The sequence below is a fragment of the Trachypithecus francoisi genome, unplaced genomic scaffold (assembly GCF_009764315.1).
Source record: "Trachypithecus francoisi isolate TF-2019V2 unplaced genomic scaffold, Tfra_2.0 Lachesis_group5, whole genome shotgun sequence".
In the NCBI taxonomy this organism is placed as follows: domain Eukaryota; kingdom Metazoa; phylum Chordata; class Mammalia; order Primates; family Cercopithecidae; genus Trachypithecus; species Trachypithecus francoisi.
The window spans coordinates 147,113,623-147,135,771 of record NW_022681470.1 but is presented as its reverse complement, the minus strand read 5'-3'; the positions used below and the strand labels follow the sequence as shown (position 1 = coordinate 147,135,771).

Genomic DNA, 22,149 nt, shown 5'->3' with positions numbered 1-22,149 from the left:
CCCGTCCCTGCGCCCAGCTGGGACCCCGAGCCCAAGTCCCAAGTCAATTCTCCAGCTTGCAGAGCTGAGTGACGCCCCCACCCCTGCCCACCCTCTCTGTCCCAACAGAAAAACCTGGACCCACCTGGGGTCTAGGCAAGGCTGCTGGGTCTGTGTCCGGCAGGACAGTGGCTGGGCCTGACGTGGGTCCCTCCCATCTGTGACCTGCCTGGTCATAGACAAGAAAAGCCCCTAGCCAGGCATGGGCCTAAGGGTGGCCATGGCCCAGCCAGGAGCGTTGCATTCGGGCAAAGGTGGCACTGGGTGCTCTGCGCTTGGAGTTCTGGTTTTTTGTGTATTTTTGAGACCGAGTCTTGCTCTTGTTGCCCAGGCTGGAGTGCAGTAGGGCAATCTCGGCTCACTGCAACCTCTGCCTCCCGGGTTCAAGCGATTCTCCTGCCTCAGCCTCCCAAGTTGCTGGGATTACAGGAGCCCGTCACAACACCCAGCTAATTTTTGTATTTTTAGTAGAGATGGGGTTTCGCCATGTTGGTCAGGCTGGTCTCCAACTCGTGGGCTCAACTCATCTGCCCACCTCAGCCTCCCAAAGTGCTGGGATTATAGGAGTGAGCCACTGCACCCGGCCGGAGTTTCGTTTTTTAAACAGGAAGCTGTCTGTGTTATCCAGGAACGATCTGTCCAAGCTATTCCTGGTCTCTCACAGCACATGAAACAGTTGGCAGGTGTCCCCTGTCCTCCCAGCGTCTCTCTTGTGAATGGGTGGTCTACAAGGCCCACCATCACCTGCCCTGGGTCTTCCTATGAGTTGGGCTGGGTGTCTCCCCCTGTGGACATTGGGACCAAACTGTTCTCTGGGGTGGGGCCATCCTGGGCACTGCAGGGTGCTGAACAGCATCCCTGGCCTCCACCCACTCCATGCCAGGAGCGCCCCCAGTCAAGACAACCACAGACGTCCCCAGACAAGGCCCGGTGTCTCCTGGAGGCAGAAGGACTCCCGGCTGGGAGTCACAGTCAGTAAAAGAGACCCGCAAAGAGGAGGACCCTTGGCTTCTGCAGGTCACATCACACTTCTGTGACTCAAAGTTGTGTAGAGATGGAGGCGGCCGTGTGCAGCCAGAGCTGGCCTGCTCTGCAGTGCTGTGACGTCGGTTTGAGGCAGGAGTGGTCTGCGGCTGCAGGCGGTGACAAACCCAGGCTTCCTCAAGCAGTGGCTCCTAGCACTGGATGACAGTGTGTCTGTGGGCAGAGCCAGAGGAGACAGAGTCGCTGGGCTGCCTCACAGGAGCCCGGACCCGGCCGCTGTCAGCCAAGGGACCTTGGGAATGAGCCCTGCGCCTCTGGACTCTGTAGGATGGACGAGATGACCACTCCACGTCTTTACCCCAATATGGACATATGCTGGGTTCCTCCTCAAAAGTGGGTAAAGCCGCCAGGCGTGGTGGCTCACGCCTGTAATCCCAGCACTGTGGGAGGCCGAGGCAGGTGGATCACCTGAGCTCAGGAGTTCAAGACCAGCCTGACCAACATGGTGAAACCCCATCTCTACTAAAAATACAAAAATTAGCTGGGCGTGGTGCCGGATACCTATGGTCCCTGCTACTCTGGAGGCTGAGGCAGGAGAATCACTTGAACCCAGGAGGCGGAGGTTGCAGTGAGCCGAGATCGTGCCACTGCACTCCAGCCTGGGCGACAGAGTAAAACTCTGTCTCAAAAAAAAAAAAAAAAGTGGGCTGGGCGTGGTGGCTCACACCTGTAATCCCAGCACTTTGGGATGCCGAGGTGGGCGGATCACGAGGTCAGGAGTTCGAGACAAGCCTGGCCACCATGGTGAAACCCTGTCTCTACTAAAAATACAAAAATTAGCTGGCCATGGTGGCGGGCACGTGTAATCCCAGCTACTTGGGAGGCTGAGGCAGGAGAATCGTTTGAACCTGGGAGGTGGAGGTTGCAGTGAGCCGAGATCACGCCATTGCACTCCAGCCTGGGTGACAGGGCAAGGCTCTATCTCAAAAACAAACAAACAAACAAACAAAGTGGTGAAAGCTGACCAAAAGTGGCTCAAGAGATACCCTCCTGCCTTAGGGTTCTGCCGGCCCCAGGAAAGCTCCTTTCGTGCCCCCTGAGACTCTGGGACGGAGAGGTCTGGAGGCCACAGCCTGCTCACCCTTGCCCTGCCTGCGTCCTGCTTTCTGGCTGCTGCCTCTGGTCTGCTGCAGTTAGAGGAGCAGAGCCAGCCCTGAGCTCCCACCCCCGGGAGGACAGATGTGGCTGACGGCACAGCGCTGGTGCGGAACAATGGGGTCTCAGAGGCTCCTCTGGAGGGAAAGGGAAGAAGCTGCTTGGGACCCTTTGTGGGAGGCGGTGGCTGGGCCTGCAGGGGTCGACAGCTGGGGTCCCTCAGGCCACCCTGGGGAGCTGATGGCTGGTGAAGGGCAGGGCCCCACTTTGTGCTTCCAGCTGTGATGGGTGAAGGTCGATGGGGACCCACGGAGCAGGCGGTGCTCTGCCCCATGTGGGTTCCTGCTGGATTTGGGGGACAGGGACCCTGCACCTTCCTATGTGGGGGGCCTGGATGTCCCTATCCCCTGGCAGTCATGAAACTCAAGCCACATTCCCCACCAGTGCAGGGACCCAGCGGCTTCACAACCCACCCACCCGCAGTAAAGGACAAACGGCCCAGGCGGGGTGAAGTGGGGGAGGGAGGGGCAGAACCACACTGCGTTCAGGACACGGCGAAACTCCTCCACCCCGGAGCCAGGGCCAGGCTGCACGGGGTTCAGAGATGGGTCCCCGGTAAGACGTTCTGACTTCCAACAGCAGAGGGGTAGGGAGCCCCTGGAGTGGAAGTTGGCGGGGAAGGTCTCAGGAGCGGAGGGTAAACCTCAGGTTACTTACAGACCCCATGGAGTGGAAGTTACTTGCAGGGGCCGTGCGACTTTCCTGGCTTCCCAGGGCCCCTGTGACAATAATCCTGGCAGCCACCGCCCTCTCGAGGTCGTCCCTACCTGTGACTGGCCCCTGGGAGCTGCAGCAGGGCCATCGGCCGGCACGCCCCTCAGAGAAGTCACTGGCTGGCCCTGGAGCTCCCCATCTGACTAGAGAGATGGACTGATAGACAGGAGACCCGCCAGGCCCAAGCCCACAGGCCAGATGGGGGCCTCTCCATGTAGCGCCCCCACAGTCAGTCTTGTGGGCTGGTGTAGGGAGACGTGGCTGCGAGGCAGAGTATGGGATGGGAGAAGGTTCCCTGGGGCCTGGCACCCAAAGCTGAGCGACAAGGGAGGAGGTGAAGACAGCCAGAGGCCCTCACAGCCCTGATGGGGCCGGAAGACGCCAAGGCCCAGAGACGGGGGCCGGGGCTCCAGGTCGGAGCGAGGAGGTGGTGAAGCCGGTGGAAAAACCCAGCCAGGGCGGGCAGGCCAGGCCCTCTTCCACGGCGCCACAGCAGCTTCGAGCCAGGCAGAGCAAAATCCCCGAGGAAAGGAGTCCTTCCCCAGCGCTCACTTCCCCAGACCCGGCAGGGTTGCCTGGACAACGGCTCAGGCCTTCCGGAGGTTGCCACGGAGCCGGGAGCCCAGGGCTGCCCCAGCCCGCGCTCGGCTGCTCGTCCCCCGCGCTCCTGCCCTCTCGGGAGCGGTGTCCGGGGGAGGGAATCGCACCACGGGGCCCCTGCTCCACCGCCGGTGGGATCCATCTTCCTCTGGAGACCCCAGTGTGTGCGGCGGAGCTGAGGACTGATCCTCAAGCTGCTTCCTGACCCTGCTTGTGTCTCTCAGGAAACTGCGACGCTCACCCAGCCCAGGGGTCCCTGCTCCAGGGGCCACAGCAACAGGGGAGAGGAGGAGAGGGCACTCCTGAGGGAGCACGGCCCACTTGCGGGGGCGCAGCCTGTGTGGCAGAAGGGACGGAGCCTGGCTGTCCCACCACAGCAACTCCAACCTCTTATAAGCCTCAAGACACTCTCGGGACTCGGGTGGCGAGATCTTGGCAACAGAGCAGGGCAGAGGACGGGCCTTCAGGACTCCCAGCTGGTTCCGGAGGCACAGGCGGTGCAGCCCCCACTCTGGCGACAGCAGCCTAATGCTCCCGTCCTTCTCCACAGGCTGGGGGTGTGCAGCAGGGAGAGGAGGGTCCTGACTGTTCTCACCTGGACCCAGGCCCCGGCCCTCCCGCCCGCGGGTTGCCACACCCCTCAGCCCAAGGTTGACATGGCCACACAGCTTTGGTAAAGACTTTTAAGAGAAAGAAGTATTTTAAAAAGTAGCAGTGCTCTGAGACTCGGGGTGTAGGATCAGGGGGCACAGCCTGGTTCCGGGAGGCCCCTTGTGCACAGACGGTGGCCCGGGGCCACAGTGCTTGCTCTCAGGGGAGGCGGGGCCAGGGGACGCGGCCTGTGTCCGGCCCAGGGCTCCCGGCGGGCTCCGGCGGAGGGGACAATGGCGAGGCTGCTCACCACTTCAGGAAGACCATCCCGGCCAGGACGGCATAGCCCAGCACCAGGAAGAGGACCTTGAGCAGACGGTCACTCTTCTCCTCCAGCTCCTTGGCCAGGATCTCCAGGAAGGTGATAAAGAGGAAGGTGCCGCCCGCCAGGCCCTGCAGCAGCACGGAGGCCACGCTGCCCGGCACGCCCTGGGCGCTCTCGATGCCCAGGCCCAGGCCGATGCCCAGGGGGATCATGGCGCTCACAGTGACTGCCAGCTTGGCTGCGTCCCGCAGGGGCATGGCACTCCGGGCCATGCTGATGCCCAGGGCCACGGCCACCAGCGTCTCGTGGACAGCCACCCCCACGAACAAGCTCACCACTTTCTCCCCCTCCTCCTGCAGGCCCAGGGCCAGGCCCTCGAAGACCGAGTGGGCCGACAGCGCGAAGGCCAGGCTGAGCAGGCGCACAGGGCTGGCACGCGAGAGGCCCTGCACGCTCAGGCTGGGGCCGTGGCCGTGGGGCTCCACGTAGAGCGCATGGCCCCGCGCGCCCCCCATGAAGGGGCTCTCGTACTCCGAGTCGCTGCCCACGTCCGAGCCGGCGTTGAAGGTCTCCAGGTCGATGAAGGACGGCTTCTCCTTGCGGAAGGTCAGGATCAGCTGCTCCAGGAAGACGGTCATGAAGAAGCCCAGTAGGAGGATGGTCTCGGCCAGCGGGTAGTCGGTGCTGATGTGGCCGAGGCTCAGGACCTTCTGGAGCTGCAGCCAGGGACACCCGAGAGAGAGAGAGAGAGACCCACACTCAGGGGTGGAGGCGACAGGACCGGCCAGATGTCACCGTTCAAAACGAAGTCCAGAAATCCCCGATTCACACAGAGGTTAAAACAAGTGGGAGAGGAAGGGCTTATCTGTGATTGATTAACAACAAACAAACGAGCTGGGGGCGGTGGCTCACGCCCGTGATCCCAGCACTTTGGGAGGCCAAGGCGGGCGGATCGCTGGAGCCCAGGAGTTCGAGACCGGCCTGGCCAACATGGGGAAAGGAAACCCATCTCTACTAAAAATACAAAAATTAGCCGGGTGTGGTGGCGGGCGCCTGTCATCCCAGCTACTCGGGAGGCTGAGGCAGGAGAATGGCTTGAACCCAGGAGGTGGAGGCTGCAGTGAGCTGAGATCGCGCCACTGCACTCCAGCCAGGCTGACAGAGCGAGACTCCAGCTCAAAATAAATGATAAAGAGCTGTACTGGCCTTGGGTGTTCTGCTGCGGGGCCTCCTCTGTGCTTCCCTGACACGCCCAGCCCCGACTCTCCTCCCGGTCAGGGCTCTCCTAGCGAGGGGAGACTTTGGTGGGAAAAAACTAGATGCAGGTCAGACAGGAGCCGCAGGGCGTCTGCAAGAGGTACACGCTCCTAAGGGAGGGACAACCACTCATGGGGCGGACACGCAGGCATTGGGCTATGCGCCAGGATGAAGTGTCCCGTGAAGGCAGGCTGTAAACACCCACAACAGCTCCCTGGAGCCCTGTCAGGACAGGGCCAGGGTTCACAGCCACCCTCCAGAAAGACCTCGAGACCAAAGCAGGAGAAAATCAGAACATGCCCGACACTCACAACACCTGCTTCCCTGCTTCCTTCCCAGCAGGCTGCATTACAACCTGCGCGCGCGCGCACACACGCACAAACGCACACACACAGACGCACATGCGCACGCACACACACAGGTGCACACACAAGCGCACACACACGTACACGGTAGTTCTCAACCACGGCGATTCTGCCCGTGTGCACACCTGGCAATGTCCGGAAACATTTTTTATTTTCACAACTTGGGTAGGGGAGAGGTGTTGACATTTGGGGCTGGATTGTTCTCTGGGATGGGGCCGTCCTGGGCACTGCAGGGTGCTGCTGAGCAGTGTCTCTGGCCTCCACCCACTCCAGGCCAGAAGCATCCCCAATCCCGACAACCACAACGTCCCCAGATATCACTCAGTGTTTCCTCGGGGCAGATCACGCTGGGTGAGCCTCTGCTGCAGCAGAAGGCTGTGTTTCCACGGAGAAGCCACTTAACTCCCTCACTGACCACCGGCTGGTGCATGCCTCGCTTGGGGACAAGCTCACAAGGAACTCTAGTTACTCCCAACAGACGGACATTGATCAGGAGAGATGAGGCAGACGCACAGGAGCTGTGAACCAGGCACCATTTTCCAGGGGTGACTGAGAGCCTGGCCCTGCAGTGGGTGACGCTGGGGGCTCAGGAGGAGGGACCTCACCCGCCTGGCGAGCCCGAGGGCAGGGGAACGGCAGGGGAAGGTTTAGGTGCTGTGAGAAGGCCACTGTGATGAGGGGGAGGGAAAAGCGAGCTCCCTGCAGTCGCCCAGGCCTGCAGTCAGAGGGTGACAGGGGTGACGCCATGACTCTGGGGGAAAAGGGGGCTGGCAGTGGCCTCTGGGATGCAGGAGACATCAGAGACGACCAAGATCTCCATCCTCGCAGCACTGATGTCAGTCTTCACACGCTGCGTAACAAATGAACGCAGACTCAGCCACGCAGAACAGCAGGAAGGGGGTGTCTCGGCTCTGAATGGCAGGAATCCAGGTGTGGCCTAGCTGGGCTCTATGCTCCAGGTCTCGCGGGGCTGGAACCAGGGTGTCATCAGGGCTGAGATCTCACTGACGCCCAGGGTCCTCTTCCAAGCTCGCTGGAGGCTGGGAGAGTCAACCTCCTCGTGGCTGTGGACTGAGGCCCCTGTGTCCTGGCTGGCTGTTGGCGGGGACAGCTCCCGGCACCGAGAGGCTGCCCTTGGATCCTCACTTCATGCCCCTCTCCTGGCACACCCTGGCTTTTTGCTTCTCCAAGGCCAGCAGGAGGGGGAGCAGCTCACCTGATTAGGCCAGGCCCACCCCCTCCCTTCCGATGAACCGTGTTAACTGATATGGGTCGGTCATCACAGCTGCAAAAAAATCCCCTCTGCTGGGATTCTGACATAATGGCAGGAGTGACACCCACGGCAGTCCCAGCCCCACTCACACTCGAGGGCAGGAAACAGCACAGGGTGTGTGGAGCAGGGGCTGGAAGCTCGGGGGCCACCCTGGAACTCCACCCTGCCACACTAACAGGCTCAGAGGATTTAATCCCAGACAACAGCCCCTCTCCTCCTTTCTGGACACCAGGCACGAGGAAAAGCAGGGCCAGGGCGGGGTGGTTAGTTTAGGGCTTCTGTGCTTTCACTGGGAGGAAGAATAGGGGGTCCTCACATCTCCACCAAGCAAGTAACCAACCCAAACTCAACCGTCACATCCGGCCCAGAGAGGAAGCCCCTTACTCACCCAGTGTCCCCCAGCAAGCATGGCCAGGGCTGGTCAGTGTGGCCCGACAGGGGACCCATACTCTGGGCTGCTGATGTAGGAGAGCTCAAGGAACAGGTTACCAGAGGACGATGCCATCAGGAGTCAGGGTGGACAGACTCCAAGATGGCGCCAGAAGCCCCTGCCTCCTGACAGACATACCCTGTGAGGTCCTGGCCACTTGAGTGTGGGAGGAAGTTGAACTTGCTTCTAACGGAAGGACACTGGGGCAGAGGGGAAGGGATACGCCGCCATCTCTGTATGACACTGGACTGTGCCCTCTGTCTTACATGGAGGCATGGCCATCTTCTCCATTTGCTGATGAAGGAACTGGCCATGCCGGGGAGGCCCACATGGCCAGGCTCTGAGGGCTGCCCCCGGCCAACAGACACTGACTGACAGACATCTTCAGTCTGACAATTGATGAGGAACTGAACCTGGCTTACAACCACATGAGTTTAGAGGCTGACCCATCCCCGGTTGAACGTTGAGATGAGACCACAGCCCAGGAGACATTTTGACTGCTGCCTTGTGACATCCTGAAGCAGTGCCCAGATAGATCCCTGCCTCACAGAAACTGTGAGATGATAAACGTGGGTAGTCTTAAGATGCTAAGTTTGCTGTAATTTGTTACGTAGCAGTAGCTGACTGATACAGGAACTGAAGAGAGGCCATGTTTTCCAGCTTCAGGACAGAGTGTGTGCTACCTGGGTGGGTGGTCTGGTCTGATTATCAGGTGACAACCGACAAGTCCACCTGTTGGGAATCCCAGGTCTGGTCCAAGCCCCTTGTTTAGCTGGGAGAGCACAGAGACAGAAAGCAACCAGTTCACAATCACACAGCAAATTCACTTCCTACTTTCCGTCACCCTCACAGCATCAAGGCCTCCACCGAACTTGGTATCAGTGCTGAAAATGCATCAGAGTCCCTTGGCCATAAGGTGCCAAGGGCTGCTGCGAGCACCCAGGGAGCCCTTACCTTTTCCCTCACAGCAGGCAGCAGAGCATTGAAGCACGTGGCCAGGAACACCCCTCCTCCAAAGGTGTTGCAGAGAGACAGGATCTTTTTGGAGCGATGGGCCTTCTCAAAATCTGTCTCGATGATCTTCACGGGGAGCAGGGAGCCAAGCAGCATGAAGAAGAACACGCCCACCATGCAAAGAATTTTGGCCACTAGCAATTTCACCATGGTGGCGGCTTGGGTTGCTCTGGTCACCGCAGGGCCAAACCCCACGATGTGCTACCGAGCCCAGCCACGCAGTTGGAGGCTCATGGCTTAGTCCGGCAACTGTGAACAGCAGGGGCATTGCATTAGCCTTCTTTTTTTTTTTTTGAGACGGAGACTCACTCTGTCACCCAGGCTGCAGTGCAGTGGCGCGATCTCAGCTCACTGCAACCACCACCTTTCGGGTTCAAGCGATTCTCTCGCCTCGGCCTCCCAAGTAGCTGGGATTATAGGCGACTGCCACCACACCCGACTGATTTTTGTATTTTTAGTAGAGACAGGGTTTCGCCATGTTGGCCAGGCTGGTCTCAAACTCCTGACCTCAGGTGATCTGCCTGCCTTGGCCTTCCAAAGTGCTGGGATTACAGGCGTGAGCCACCGCGTCCGGCCTTTTTTTTTTTTTTTTTTTTTTTTTTTTGAGACGGAGTCTCGCTCTGCCGCCCAGGCTGGAGTGCAGTGGCCGGGTCTCAGCTCACTGCAAGCTCCGCCTCCTGGGTTTACGCCATTCTCCTGCCTCAGCCTCCAAGCAGCTGGGACTACAGGCGCCCGCCATGTCGCCCGGCTAGTTTTTTGTATTTTTTAGTAGAGACGGGGTTTCACCATGTTAGCCAGGATGGTCTCGATCTCCTGACCTCGTGATCCGCCCGTCTCGGCCTCCCAAAGTGCTGGGATTACAGGCTTGAGCCACCGCGCCGGCCTTTTTTTTTTTTTTTTTTTTGAGACAGAGTCTCACTCTGTTGCCCAGGTTGGATGGAGTGCCGTGGCCGGATCTCAGCTGCAAGCTCCGCCTCCTGGGTTTACACCATTCTCCTGCCTCAGCCTCCCGAGTAGCTGGCACTACAGGCGCCCGCCACCTCGCCTGGCTAGTTTTTTGTATTTTTTAGTAGAGACGGGGTTTCACCGGGTTAGCCAGGATGGTCTCCATCTCCTGACCTCGTGATCCGCCCGTCTCGGCCTCCCAAAGTGCTGGGATTACAGGCTTGAGTCACCGCGCCCAGCCAGCTTTTTTTTCAGACAGAGTCTCGCTCTGTTGCCAGGCTGGAGTACAATGGCACAATCTCTGCTCACTGCAACCTCCGCCTCCTGGGTTCAAGAGATTCTCCTGCCTCAGCCTCCCTAGTAACTGGGATTACAGACATGCGCCACCACTCCCAGCTAATTTTTTTTGTATTTTTAGTAGAGACGAGGTTTCATCATGTTGGCCAGGCTAGTCTCGAACTCCTGACCTCGTGATCTGCGTGCCCTGGCCTCCCAAAGTGTTAGGATTATAGGTGCTAGCCACCGCACCAGGCCAGTTCTTCAGTTTTAGAACTCGTACTGGTTTTCTTCGCTTCTCAATCTACAGACAACTGTGGGATCTTGTAAGCATGTAAGTTAATACTTAATAAATTCTCATTTATATATATAACTATTCCATTAGTTGTGTCCCTCTAGAGAACCCTGACTAATACACTGTCTCAAAAAAAAAAATAAAAAAGTTCATCAAAACTAAAAAAAATCCAGGCGGGGTGCGGTGGCCCACTAAACACCCCACCTCATATCAAACCAGAGTGATACTTCCTATTTGCGTACGCAATCCTACGATCCGTCCCTAATAAGCTAGGAGGTGTACTGGCCCTCCTTCTATCCATTCTCATCTTAGCAATTATACCTATACTCCACAAATCTAAACAACAAAGCATAGCATTCCGCCCACTTAGCCAATTCCTACTATGACTTCTAGTTACAACCCTATTAACCCTTACCTGCAATCCCAGCACTTTGGGAGGCTGAGGCGGGTGGATCACCTGAGGTCAGGAGTTCAAGACCACCCTGACCAACATGGTGAAACCCCATTTCTACTGAAAATACAAAAATTAGCCGGATATGGTGGCTGACGCCTGTAATCCCAGCTACTCGGGAGGCTGAAGCAAGAGAATCGCTTGAACTCAGGAGGCGGAGTTTGCAGTGAGCCAAGATGGCATCACTGCACTCCAGCTTGGGTGACAAGAGCAAAACTCCGTCTCAAAAAAATAAATAAATAAACAAACTAAATAAACTGTAAAATTCCACTCCTCAGTCTCCCTGGCCACATTCAAAGTGCTCAGTAGTCACACAAGCCTACTTGACTTCTGTGGTTATCATATTTGACAGCAAAGGGAACACTCTTGTCACTGTAGAACGTTCTATTGGATGGTGGTGGTTCATGGCTTCCCCATGCCCCAAAATAAAGTCTAAACTCTGTACCCTGAGGCTGAGGCTCTGCACGACAAGCTGCTGCCTCGCCTTGGCCCACACTGGTCCTTTCTGTGCCAAGCTCACTCATGCCTCAGGACCTCTGGTTCTCTTCTCTCCACCTGGAACACTGCTCTCTCCTGACTTTCCAGTGATGCCTCCTTCTTCTCTCTTGCTTCACTGCATCCAGGACCCCTTAAAAGGGCCTCCCTCAGCCAGGCGTGGTGGCTCATGCCTGTAATCCCAGCACTTTGGGAGGCTGAAGTGGGCAGATCACCTGAGGTCAAGAGTTCAAGACCAGCCTGTCCAACACAGTGAAACACTGTCTCTACTAAAAATACAAAAATTAGCTGTGTGTGGTGGTGGGCACTTGTAATCCCAGCTACTCGGGAGGCTTAGGCAGGAGAATCACTTGAACCCAGGAGGTGGAGGTTGCAGTGAGCCAAGATCACGCCATTGCACTCCAGCCTAGGTGACAGAGTAAGACTCTGTCTCAAAAAAAAAAAAAAAAATTAGCTGGGCATGCTGGTACGCGCCTGTAATCCCAGTTACTCGGGAGGCTGAGGCAGGAGAATCACTTCAACCCAGGAGGCGGAGGTTACAGTGAGCCGAGATCGTGCCATTGCACTCCAGCCCAGGCTGCAGAGTGAGACTCCCTCTCAAAAAAAAGAAAAAAAAAAAGGAGCCTCCTTCTCTGACCGTGGCTGACTTCCGCCCTAAACCATATCCCTGAACCCGCCGGAAGGCCTGGTGCACAACAGACACTAAAAAACCGCTGGCTGAACACAGGGAGGAGCGGAAGCCTGTGGGCACTGATAAGGGCCGCATTACCTGATGCAATGGCCCAAAATGGAGTCGGTTTCACCCTGGACCCCAAAATGTCACCATTCTTTGGAGGAATCTCAGCTCCTCCCCTGGTCCTTGAGTTTTCCCCAACTGGGATTTCTCCCCCATTATCAGCGCCAAGCGTCTCATGGCCCCGCTACCTCCCTGCATTCAGGTCTTCGGGTCACTGCTCAGATGTCTCCACTCACAGCCTTCCCCGCCCCCTTCCCTGGTGTTATTTTCTTTTATGTTGTGCTGCAGAGGGAACTAGGAATTACATTATTTTAAGTCGATTAAAGTCGTCCTGCCCCCCCCCCACCCCCACCCCAGGCGGTGAGTTAGGCGGGACCAGGCTGTCTGTCTTGCTCTGGGCCAGCTGCACCCAGCGCAGAGCCACCCAGGCACACAGTAGGCGCCCAATAAAGACCTGTCCGGCATCTGGATGCCTCAGGCTGCACAGTGAAGGTGAGGGTGGCCTGCACGCTCTCAAACTGTAGGCTGCTCGGGCCGGGATGCGGAGGGCGCGGGCTCATTCATTCAATCAGCACTTATTGAGCGCCTTCTGTGTGCCTCGCGCTGCCAGATAACGGAGTCGGGCCTCGGCTAACGTGCGGGTAAAATCCACCAGACCACTGGCCGCCCAGCGCCGCCCCGCCCCGCCGCCCCGGGTCCTCTCTCAGCCCGCACCTACCTCCCGGGGAACCTTCGTCCCCCGACAGGCGCCGCTCCCCGCCCAACCGCCGCGTAGTCTCGACCCCACAGACGCGGCCTGGAGAGGCCCCGCTCAGCGCTGCTGGCCCACGCCCCGCCCACGCCCCTGCCCATTGGCCTCCCTGAGAGCTGCTGGCAGAACTTTCCATACTATTGGCTGCGGAACCTGCCACTCATATGCTACTCCACCTCTTCTACCGGCACAGGAAAGGGGTTTCCTCCCGCTGAGCGGCGGGCGCAGCCACCAAGCGGCCCGGACGGGAAACTCGGATCGGCGAGGAACGGTTCCGGCAGGATTGGGTTTCCAGAGCTGTCCAGGGGCATCTGGTGCTGAATCCCGCTTGGAAGGAGCTTGGAGGTGTGGACGGGAAGTGATTTCCAACGCAAGCGGCTCCTCTCTCAGCGTCCTCGCTGCTGATCCCCTTACGGACGGCTGAAGAAGCAGCTTCATCCCTTCAACAAATCTCTGTTGATAGGCAGGAGGAATAAGTCCAACAGATCGACAGTACATCACAGTGGCTACAGCTCGTGACAATGTATTGCAAACTGCAAAATTGCTGAGAAAGTAGATGTTACATGTTCAAACCATGAAAAAATAAGTATATGAGGTAACGCATAAGTTAAAAACCAAATCTTGGCAGGGCGCAGTGGCTCACACTTGTAATCCCAGCACTTTAAGAGACCGAGGCGGGAGGATCGCTTGAGTCCAGGAGTTCAAGGCCAGCCTGGGCAGCATAGTGAGACCCTATCTCTAAAAAAAAAAAAAATTTTTTTTTTTTTTAGACAGAGTCCTGCTTTTGTCACTCAGGCTGGAGTGCAGTGGCGCGATCTTGGCTCACTGCAACGTCCAACTCCCGTGTTCAAGCGATTCTCCTGCCTCATCCTCTCGAGTAGACGCAATTATAGTCGCATGCCACCACTCCAGCTAATTTTTGTGTTTTTAGTAGAGACGGGGTTTCACCATGTTGGCCAAGCTGGTCTCAAACTCCTGACCTCAGGTGATCCTCTTGCTTTGCGCTCCCAAAGTGCTGGGATGACAGGCATGAGCCACTGCACTTGGCCTGATGACTTGATTCCAACAAATAGAAAATGGCAAACGAATAGGATGTCGTTCTGCGATTAGGCTCTGAGAGACTGTGACTTCTGTTTTCCTAGCAGAGCCTGTCTCTCACCTTCTCAGCCTACACGCCTTGACAAAGCAAGCTAAGATGCTGGAGAGATCCACAGGGAAAGGAACTGAGAGTGTCCTCCAGCCAACGGTCAGCAAGGCAATGAGACCCTCAGCACAACAGCCCATAAGGAACCAAACGCTGCCTACAGTCATGACTATTATCATGGAAGAGGGTCCTGCTCCAGGTGAGCTTTTGATTGACGGCTTCACTTCAATTGCAACCTTTGAAAGACCCTAAAACAGGGCTGTATACAGCGGCTCACACCTGTAATCCCAGCACTTTGGAAGGCCGAGGTGGGCAAGTCAGTTAAAGTCAGGAGTTTGAGACCAGCCTGGCCAAGATGGCGAAACCCCATCTCTACTAAAAATACCAAAATTAGCTGGGCATGGTGGCGGGCACCTGTAGTCCCAGCTATTCAGGAGGCTGTGGCATCAGAATCATTTGGACCTAGGAGGCAGAGGTGACAGTGAGCTGAAATCATACCATTACACTCCAGCCTGGGCAACAGAGTGAGACCCTGTCTCAAAGAAAAGGAAGAGGCCAGGCGCAGTGGCTCAAGCCTGTAATCCCAGCACTTTGGGAGGCCGAGACGGGTGGATCACAAGGTCAGGAGATCAAGACCATCCTGGCTAACATGGTGAAAACTCGTCTCTACTAAAAATACCAAAAAAAAACTAGCCGGGCAAGGTGGCAGGCGCCTGTAGTCCCAGCTACACGGGAGGCTGAGGCAGGAGAATGGCGTAAACCCGGGAGGCGGAGCTTGCAGTGAGCTGAGATCCGGCCACTGCACTCCAGCCCAGGCAACACAGCGAGACTCCATCTCAAAAATAAAAAAGGAAGAAAGAAAGAGAGAGAGAGAGAGAGAGAGAGAAAGATAGGAAAGAAAGAATGAAAGAGGGAGATTGAAAGAAGAAAAGAAAGAAGGACAAAGACCCTGAAAACAGAAGACCCATATGAACTGCACCTGAATTCCTGATCCAGAGAAACTGAGATAATAAGTGCTGTTTCAAGCCACTTATTTTTGTGTTTGCTTGTATTTTGAGAGAGGGTCCTGCCCCATCACCCAGGCTGGAGTGCAATGGTGCAATCATAGTTCATTGTAGCCATGACCTCCAGGGCTCAAGCAGTCCTCCCATCTTAGCCTCCCGAGTACCTGGGAGCATGTGCCACCATGCCTAGCTAATTTTTTACCTAATGTCACACAAGCCAGTCTTGAATGCCTGGATTCAGGAAATCCTCCCACCTCAGCCTCCCAAAGTGCTGAGATTACAGGCATGAGCCACCATGCCTGGTGGCACTAAGTTTGGGGGGAATATTGTCATATGGCAATAGATAACTAATACACCTACATACCAGAAAAACTATAGGTCATACTAAGTTCTGTGAAGAAAGAAAGAGAGAGACTTCTGTGCAGGAATTAGCCAAGTCAAATATACTAAGAAGGCTGGGTGCAGTGGCTCGCACCTGTAATCCCAGCACTTTGGGAGGCTGAGGTGGGCAGACCACTTGAGGTCAGGAGTTCAAGACTAGCCTGGCCAACATGGTGAAACCCCGTCTCTACCAAAAATATAAAAAATTAGCAGGGCATGGCCAAGCACGGTGGCTCATGCCTGTAATCCCAGCACTTTGGGAGGCTGAGGCGGGCAGATCATGAGGTCAGGAGATCGAGACCATCTTGGCTAATACAGTGAAACCCCATCTCTACTAAAAAATACAAAAAAAATTAGCCAGGTGTGGTGGCGGGCACCTGTAGTCCCGGCTACTCGGGAGGCTGAGGCAGGAGAATTGCATGAACCCAGGAGGTGGAGCTTACAGTGAGCTGAGATCACACCACTGCACTACAGCCTGGGTGACAAAGCGAGACTCTGTCTCAAAAAAAAAAAAAAATTAGCAGGGCATGGAGGTGGGCACCTGTAATTCCAGCTACTCGGGAAGCTGAGGTAGGAGAATCGCTTGAACTTGTGAGGTGGAGGTTGCAGTGAGCCAAGATCATGCCACTGCACTCCAGTCTGGGCAGCAGAACAAGGCTCCATCTCAAAAAAAAAAAAAAAAAAGTACTGAGAAGTAGGGAGAGGAGACAGGATAGTTGACAAAAAGATGGAGAAGGGTTTGCTGCATTTGAGGAGTTGGAAAGCCAGCCTGGCTAAATGTCCGTGAACAGTGGGGAGATGGGAGATTAGGGACAGTCCCGTAGCCCGTGCTGTGGAACTTGGATGTTACCGTAAGTGCTGTGTGATTCACTGAAGGATGTTAAGTAGGTGAGGGTTGTCATCTAATTTTATGTCTTAAGATTATTTCGACTCGTGTGTAAAGAAAGCCTGAATTATAGAGAAGCAAGAATGGAAGCACGGAGACTACTTCAGAGTCCTCGGGGCAAGAGTTGGGCTGGGGGCCGGGCGCGGTGGCTCCAGCCTGTCATCCCAGCACTTTGGGAGGCCGAGACGGGCGGATCACGAGGTCAGGAGATCGAGACCATCCTGGCTAATACGGTGAAACCCCGTCTCTACTAAAAAATACAAAAAACTAGCCGGGCGACGAGACGGGCGCCTGTAGTCCCAGCTACTCGGGAGGCTGAGACAGGAGAATGGCGTGAACCCGGGAGGCGGAGCTTGCAGTGAGCTGAGATCCGGCCACTGCACTCCAGCCTGGGCGGCAGAGCAAGACTCCGTCTCAAAAAAAAAAAAAAAAAAAAAGAGTTGGGCTGGGTGCCTTGGCACACGCCTGCAATCCTAGCACATGGGGAAGCCAAGGAAGGAAGATCGCTTGAGCCCAGGAGTTCGAGACCAGCCTGGGCAACATAGTGAGACTATCTCTATTTCTAAGACTTGATGGTAGTTTAGCTGAGGGCATTGACAGGAGAAAGGACAGTGAGTGAGTTTGAGAAATATTTTGGAGGGTGAATTGACAGGACTTGGCACTGGTTTGTCTGTGTGGGTTGCAGGAGAAGGAGGTGTTGGGGATGACTTCTGGTTTTCTGCTCTGCGCCATCGGATGGATTCTGGTGCTCACTAAAATAGGAAAGACCGGAGGAGGCACAGAGATTGAAGGCGTCAAAAGACAGAGTTCAGTTTTGCAGAGGCTATAAATGAGACATCTACAAGTTCTTAGCATTTAATGCCATTTTCTGCCTGCGTGGAGCTGACATCGTCTTGTGGAACACGCAGTTTGTGGTAGCTATTTTTATTATCAGATGCAGAGTGATCCGACTCTGTTTCTGTTTTCCATAACTCATGACAAGAAAAAGATGGCTTGTAACACGAGCACACCAGGTAGACGCCACAGGACGACTACTTCCTAAGGGGAATTCACAGCATGCGATATTTATTCATGATTGTTTGGCGAATCAGGCTGCTCAGAGAAGGAGCTACATAAGCTTTGAGCTTTGATTCATTCAGCATGTGTTTTTGAAAACCTCCTGGCCGGGCGCGGTGGCTCAAGCCTGTAATCCCAGCACTTTGGGAGGCCGAGACGGGCGGATCACGAGGTCAGGAGATCCAGACCATCCTGGCTAACACAGTGAAACCCCATCTCTACTAAAAAATACAAAAAACTAGCCGGGCGAGGTGGTGGGCACCTCTAGTCCCAGCCACTCCGGAGGCTGAGGCAGGAGAATGGCGTGAACCCGGGAGGCGGAGCTTGCAGTGAGCTGAGATCCGGCCACTGCACTCCAGCCTGGGTGGCAGAGCAAGACTCCGTCTCAAACAAAAAAAAAAAAAAAAAGAAAAAGAAAAAGAAAAAAGAAAACCTCCTATGCTCCAGAAGCTATGTAGGAGCAGGTGTCTTCAGAGTGCAATAGAAAAAAACACTAAACAATAAAATAAAATAAAAGCAGCACAGTGACACGTGCCTATCATCCCAGCACTCTGGGAGGCTGAGGTAGGAGGATCTCTTAAGCCCAGGAGTTGGGAGACAAGCCTGAGCAAGATGATGAAACCCTATCTCTCTCTCAAAAAAAAAAAAAAAAAAACTGACACATTTGACTGCATTGAGTATTTCAAAAATCTTCCATAGTAAAAAAACACCATGAATGGGTTTAATAGACAAGAAACAGGCTGGGAGAAAAATGTTGATATTATAGGAGACAGAGCCCTTGATAGAAAATAAACATCCTCAAATAAAAATGGGAAGGAAGATGAATGAGCAGTTCACAGGAGAACCAATATAAGAGGTGAATAAATATAAGAAAAGAGTCTCAATCCAGGAAGATAATCACAAAAATACAAAATAAAACAAGACGCCGGGCACGGTGGCTCATGCCTTATAATCCCAGCACTTTGGGAAGCTGAGGCAGGAAGATCGTTTGAGCCCTGGAGTTCAAGACCAGCCTAAGCAACATAGTGAGACCCTATCTCTACAAAAAAAAAAAAAAATTAATTTCCCAGGTGTGGTAACGCACACCTGTCACCCCAGCTACTTGGAGGAGAGAGGATTGCTTGAGCCCAGGAGTTCAAGGCTACAGTGAACTATGATTCTGCCACTGACCTCCAGCCTGGACAACAGAGAAAGACCCTGTCTCAAAAACCGAAACAAACAAACAAACAAACAAGCAACAACAAAAAGTGCCAGGCACGGTGGCTCACGCTTGTAATCCCAGCACAGTGGGAGGCCAAGGCAGGTGGATCACTTGAGATCAGTTTGAGACCAGGCTGGCCAACATGGTGAAACCCTGTCTGTATTAAAAATACAAAAATTAGCTGGACCTGTAATACCAGCTAGGTGGGAGAATCACTTGAACCCAGGGGGCGGAGGTTGCAGTGAGCTGAGATTTGTCCACTGCACTCCAGCCTGGGCGACAAGAGCAAAATTCCATCTCAAAAACAAAAACAAAAAAAACAAACAAACAACGGACAAAATTTGAATATAGACTGTATATTAAATAATCATGTTATGCCAATATTCAGTATTGTTTAATTTCCTGAATTTAACAATTATGCTGTATTTATGTAACAGAATGTCCTTGTTCTTAGGAGATATACAATACAAGATGTCTGGAACTTTCATCTGAATTGTTCGGCAAAAAAAAATAATGATTATTATACACAGATACACACACATAAGAAGAAAAAAAGAAAATTTGGCAAAATGTTAAGAACAAGTGAATCTAGGTGAAGAGCATAAGAAAATTCATTGAAAGCCGGGCACGATGGCTCAGGCCTGTAATCCCAGCACTTTGGGAGTCTGAGGCTGGTGGATCACCTGAGGTCAGGAGTTCAAGACCAGCCTGACCAACATGGAGAAACCCCGCCTCTATTAAAAATACAAAATTAGCCAAGCGTGGTGGCGCATGTCCGTAATCCCAGCTACTCGGGAGGCTGAGGCGGGAGAATCACTTGAATCCAGGAGGCGGAGGTTGCAGTGAGCTGAGATGGCGCCATTGCACTCTAGCCTGGGCAACAAAAGTGAAACTCCATCTCAAAAAGAAAAAGAAAATTCACTGAAATATAAACGTGGTGTTTTCGTTTGTTTGTTTGTTTTTGGTTTTGGGTTTTTTTTTTTTTTTTTTTTTTTTGGAGACGGAGTCTCACTCTTGTCGCCCAGGCTGGAGTGCAGTGGTGCAATCTCAGCTCATCGCAACCTCCATCCAAGTTCAAGTGATTCTCGTGCCTCCATCTCCCAAGTATCTGGGACTACAGGTGCCCACCACCATGCTCTGCTAATTTTTTGTATTTTTAGTAGAAACGGGGTTTCTCCATGTTGGCCAGGCTGGTCTTAAACTCCTGACCTCAAGTGATCCTCCTGCCTCAGCCTCCCACAGTGCTGGGATGACAGGCGTGAGCCACCACGCCCCGCCGCACATGACATTTACCCATCACATCTTCTTAGACCCCTCTTGCTGTGACAGTTTCTCAGACATTCCTTGTATTTCATGACCTGGACAGTTTTGAGGACGACGGGTCAGATATGTTGTGGAATATTTCTTTTTTTTTTTTTTTTTTTTTTTGAGATGGAGTCTTGCTCTGTCACCCAGCCTGGAGTGCAGTGGTGTGATCTTGGCTCACTGCAAGCTCTGCCTCCCGGGTTCACGCCATTCTCCTGCCTCAGCCTCCCGAGTAGCTGGGACTACAGGCGTCCGCCACCACGCCCGGCTAATTTTTTTGTATTTTTAGTAGAGACGGGGTTTCCCTATGTTAGCCAGGATGGTCTCGATCTCCTGACCTCATGATCCGCCCGCCTCGGCCTCCCAAAGTGCTGGGATGACAGGCGTGAGCCACCGTGCCCGGCCTGGAATATTTCTTGATTGGAGGTTTCCTGATAGTTTTCTCACCGTTGGACTGGAGTTGTGTTTCTGTTGTTTGTTTTTGAGGAAGACTGCAGAAGTGAGGCTCCATCCTCCTCACATCATGTCAACATCCATGCAGTCAACAACTTACCACTATTGACACTGACTGGGTCACCTGGCTGACATATGTCAGGTTTTTCAACTGTAAAGATCCTTTTTTTTTTTTTTTTTTTTTTTGTGAGATGGGGTCTCCCTCTGTAGCCCAGGCTGGAGTTCAATGGCGTGATCTCAGCTCATTGCAACCCCCATCTCCCGGGTTCAAGCGATTCTCCTGCCTCACTCTCCCAAGTAGATGGCATTAGAGGCGCCCGCCACCATGCCTGGCTACTTTTTGTATTTTTAGTAGAGATGGGGTTTCACCATATTGGCCAGGCTGGAGTCTTACTATGTCACTTAAGCTGGTGTTGAACTCCTGGTCTCAAGTGATCGTCCTGACTCAGCCTCCGAAAGTGCTGAGATTACAGGCGTGAGCCACCAAGCCCAGCCTATTATTTCGTGTGTGTAGAGACAAAGTCTTCCCATGTTGCTCAGGCTGGTCTTGAACTCCTGGATTCAGGCAATCCATCCGCCTCAGCCTCCCGAATAGCTGGGACTATAGGTGTGTGTCACCACACCTGGCTAGCACTTGTTTTCCAGGTCCTTCAACTTGAGCTATTCTGGCATAGTTGTTTGCTATTATGGTTTTGTTTTGTTTGTTTTGAGATGGAGTCTTCCTCTGTTGCCCAGGCTGGAGTGCAGTGGCGCCATCTCAGCTCACTGCAACCTCCGCCTCCCGGGTTCACGCCATTCTCCTGCCTCAACCTCCCGAGTAGCTGGGACTACAGGTGCCCGCCGCCATGCCCAGCTAATTTTTTGTATTTTTAATAGAGACGGGGTTTCACAGTATTAGCCAGGATGGTCTCGATCGCCTGACCTCGTGATCCACCCGCCTCAGCCTTCCACAGTGCTGGGATTACAGGCGTGAGCCACTGCACCTGGCCGAAATGTCTTTCTAAGTGTTTTGCTCGTTAAGAGAATTGGGTCATCTCAACTATAAAAAAAACTTTATAGTTCGTGCTTTTTGCTTTCTCTCTAAGAAAATTTTGCCTACCCCAAAATAGACCCTATATTTTCTTCTGAAACACTTGTGTACCTTTTGCAGATTGTACTTGTATAACTCTCAAAAACAGGCACCACCCATCCATGGCATCAAACGCTAGCTCAGTGTCACCCTTCGGTAGGCAGTGAGTAGCAGGAGTGTGGGGGACTGCTTAGGTCTGGTTTCTCGGTGTAGGTGCCAATGATATGGGCGTGTTCCCCGCGCGAAAATAAATTCATCATGATGTTTACTTCTTTTGAGATGGAGTCTCGCTCTTGTTGCCCAGGCTGGAGTGCAGTGGCGCGATCTCGGCTCACTGCAACCTCCACTTCCTGGGTTCAAGCGATTCTCCTGCCTCAGTCTCCCGAGTAGCTGGGATTACAGATGCCCACCACCACACCCGGCTAATGTTGGTATTTTTTAGTAGAAATGGGGTTTCGCCATGTTAGCCAGGCTGGTCTCGAACTCCTGACCTCAGGTGATCCACCCGCCTCGGCCTCCCAAAGTGCTGGGATTACAGGTGTCAGCCACCACGCCCTGCCCGTGATGTTTGCTTATAATTTGAGCACTTTGGTGTAGGTATGTTTCACTTCCATTAAAAGCTTTAAAATGCCTGTAGTCCCAGCTACTCAGGAGGCTGAAGTAAGGGGATCACTTGAGCCCAGGAGCTCAAGGCTGCCGTGAGCTACGATGGTGCCACTGCACTCCAGCCTGGGGAACCTATCTCTTAAAAAAAAAAAAAAAAAAGAAGAAGAAGAAGAAAAAGAAGAAGACTGGCACAGTGGCACCCACCTGTAACTTTGGGAGACCAAGGTGGGAGGACTGCTTAAGGCCAAGAGTCTGAAACCAGCCTAGGCCACACCACAAGATCCCATC

The 22,149-nt window shown here is 54.1% G+C and overlaps 1 protein-coding gene across 1 annotated transcript; it reads right to left on the bottom strand.

The window, feature by feature from the left end:
- Nucleotides 1–4,221: 4,221 nt before the first annotated feature.
- Nucleotides 4,222–12,931, bottom strand: SLC39A3 (solute carrier family 39 member 3). The gene is made up of 3 exons (XM_033198283.1): nt 12,724–12,931; nt 8,748–9,056; nt 4,222–5,184 (listed from the first exon to the last, which is right to left on the bottom strand). The coding sequence occupies exons 2-3, from the start codon at nt 8,955–8,957 to the stop codon at nt 4,450–4,452; spliced, it is 945 nt and encodes a 314-aa protein (XP_033054174.1). The 5' UTR covers nt 8,958–9,056; nt 12,724–12,931; the 3' UTR covers nt 4,222–4,449.
- Between the last annotated feature and the right edge of the window lie 9,218 nt (nt 12,932–22,149).

Coding starts and splice junctions, on each gene's coding strand:
- SLC39A3 (XM_033198283.1), bottom strand. CDS start 8,957: ATGGTGAAATTGCTAGTGGCCAAAATTCTTTGCATGGTGGGCGTGTTC. Junction 5,185..8,747: donor TGCCTGCTGTGAGGGAAAAG/GTAAGGGCTCCC, acceptor CCCTGGCTGCAG/CTCCAGAAGGTCCTGAGCCT.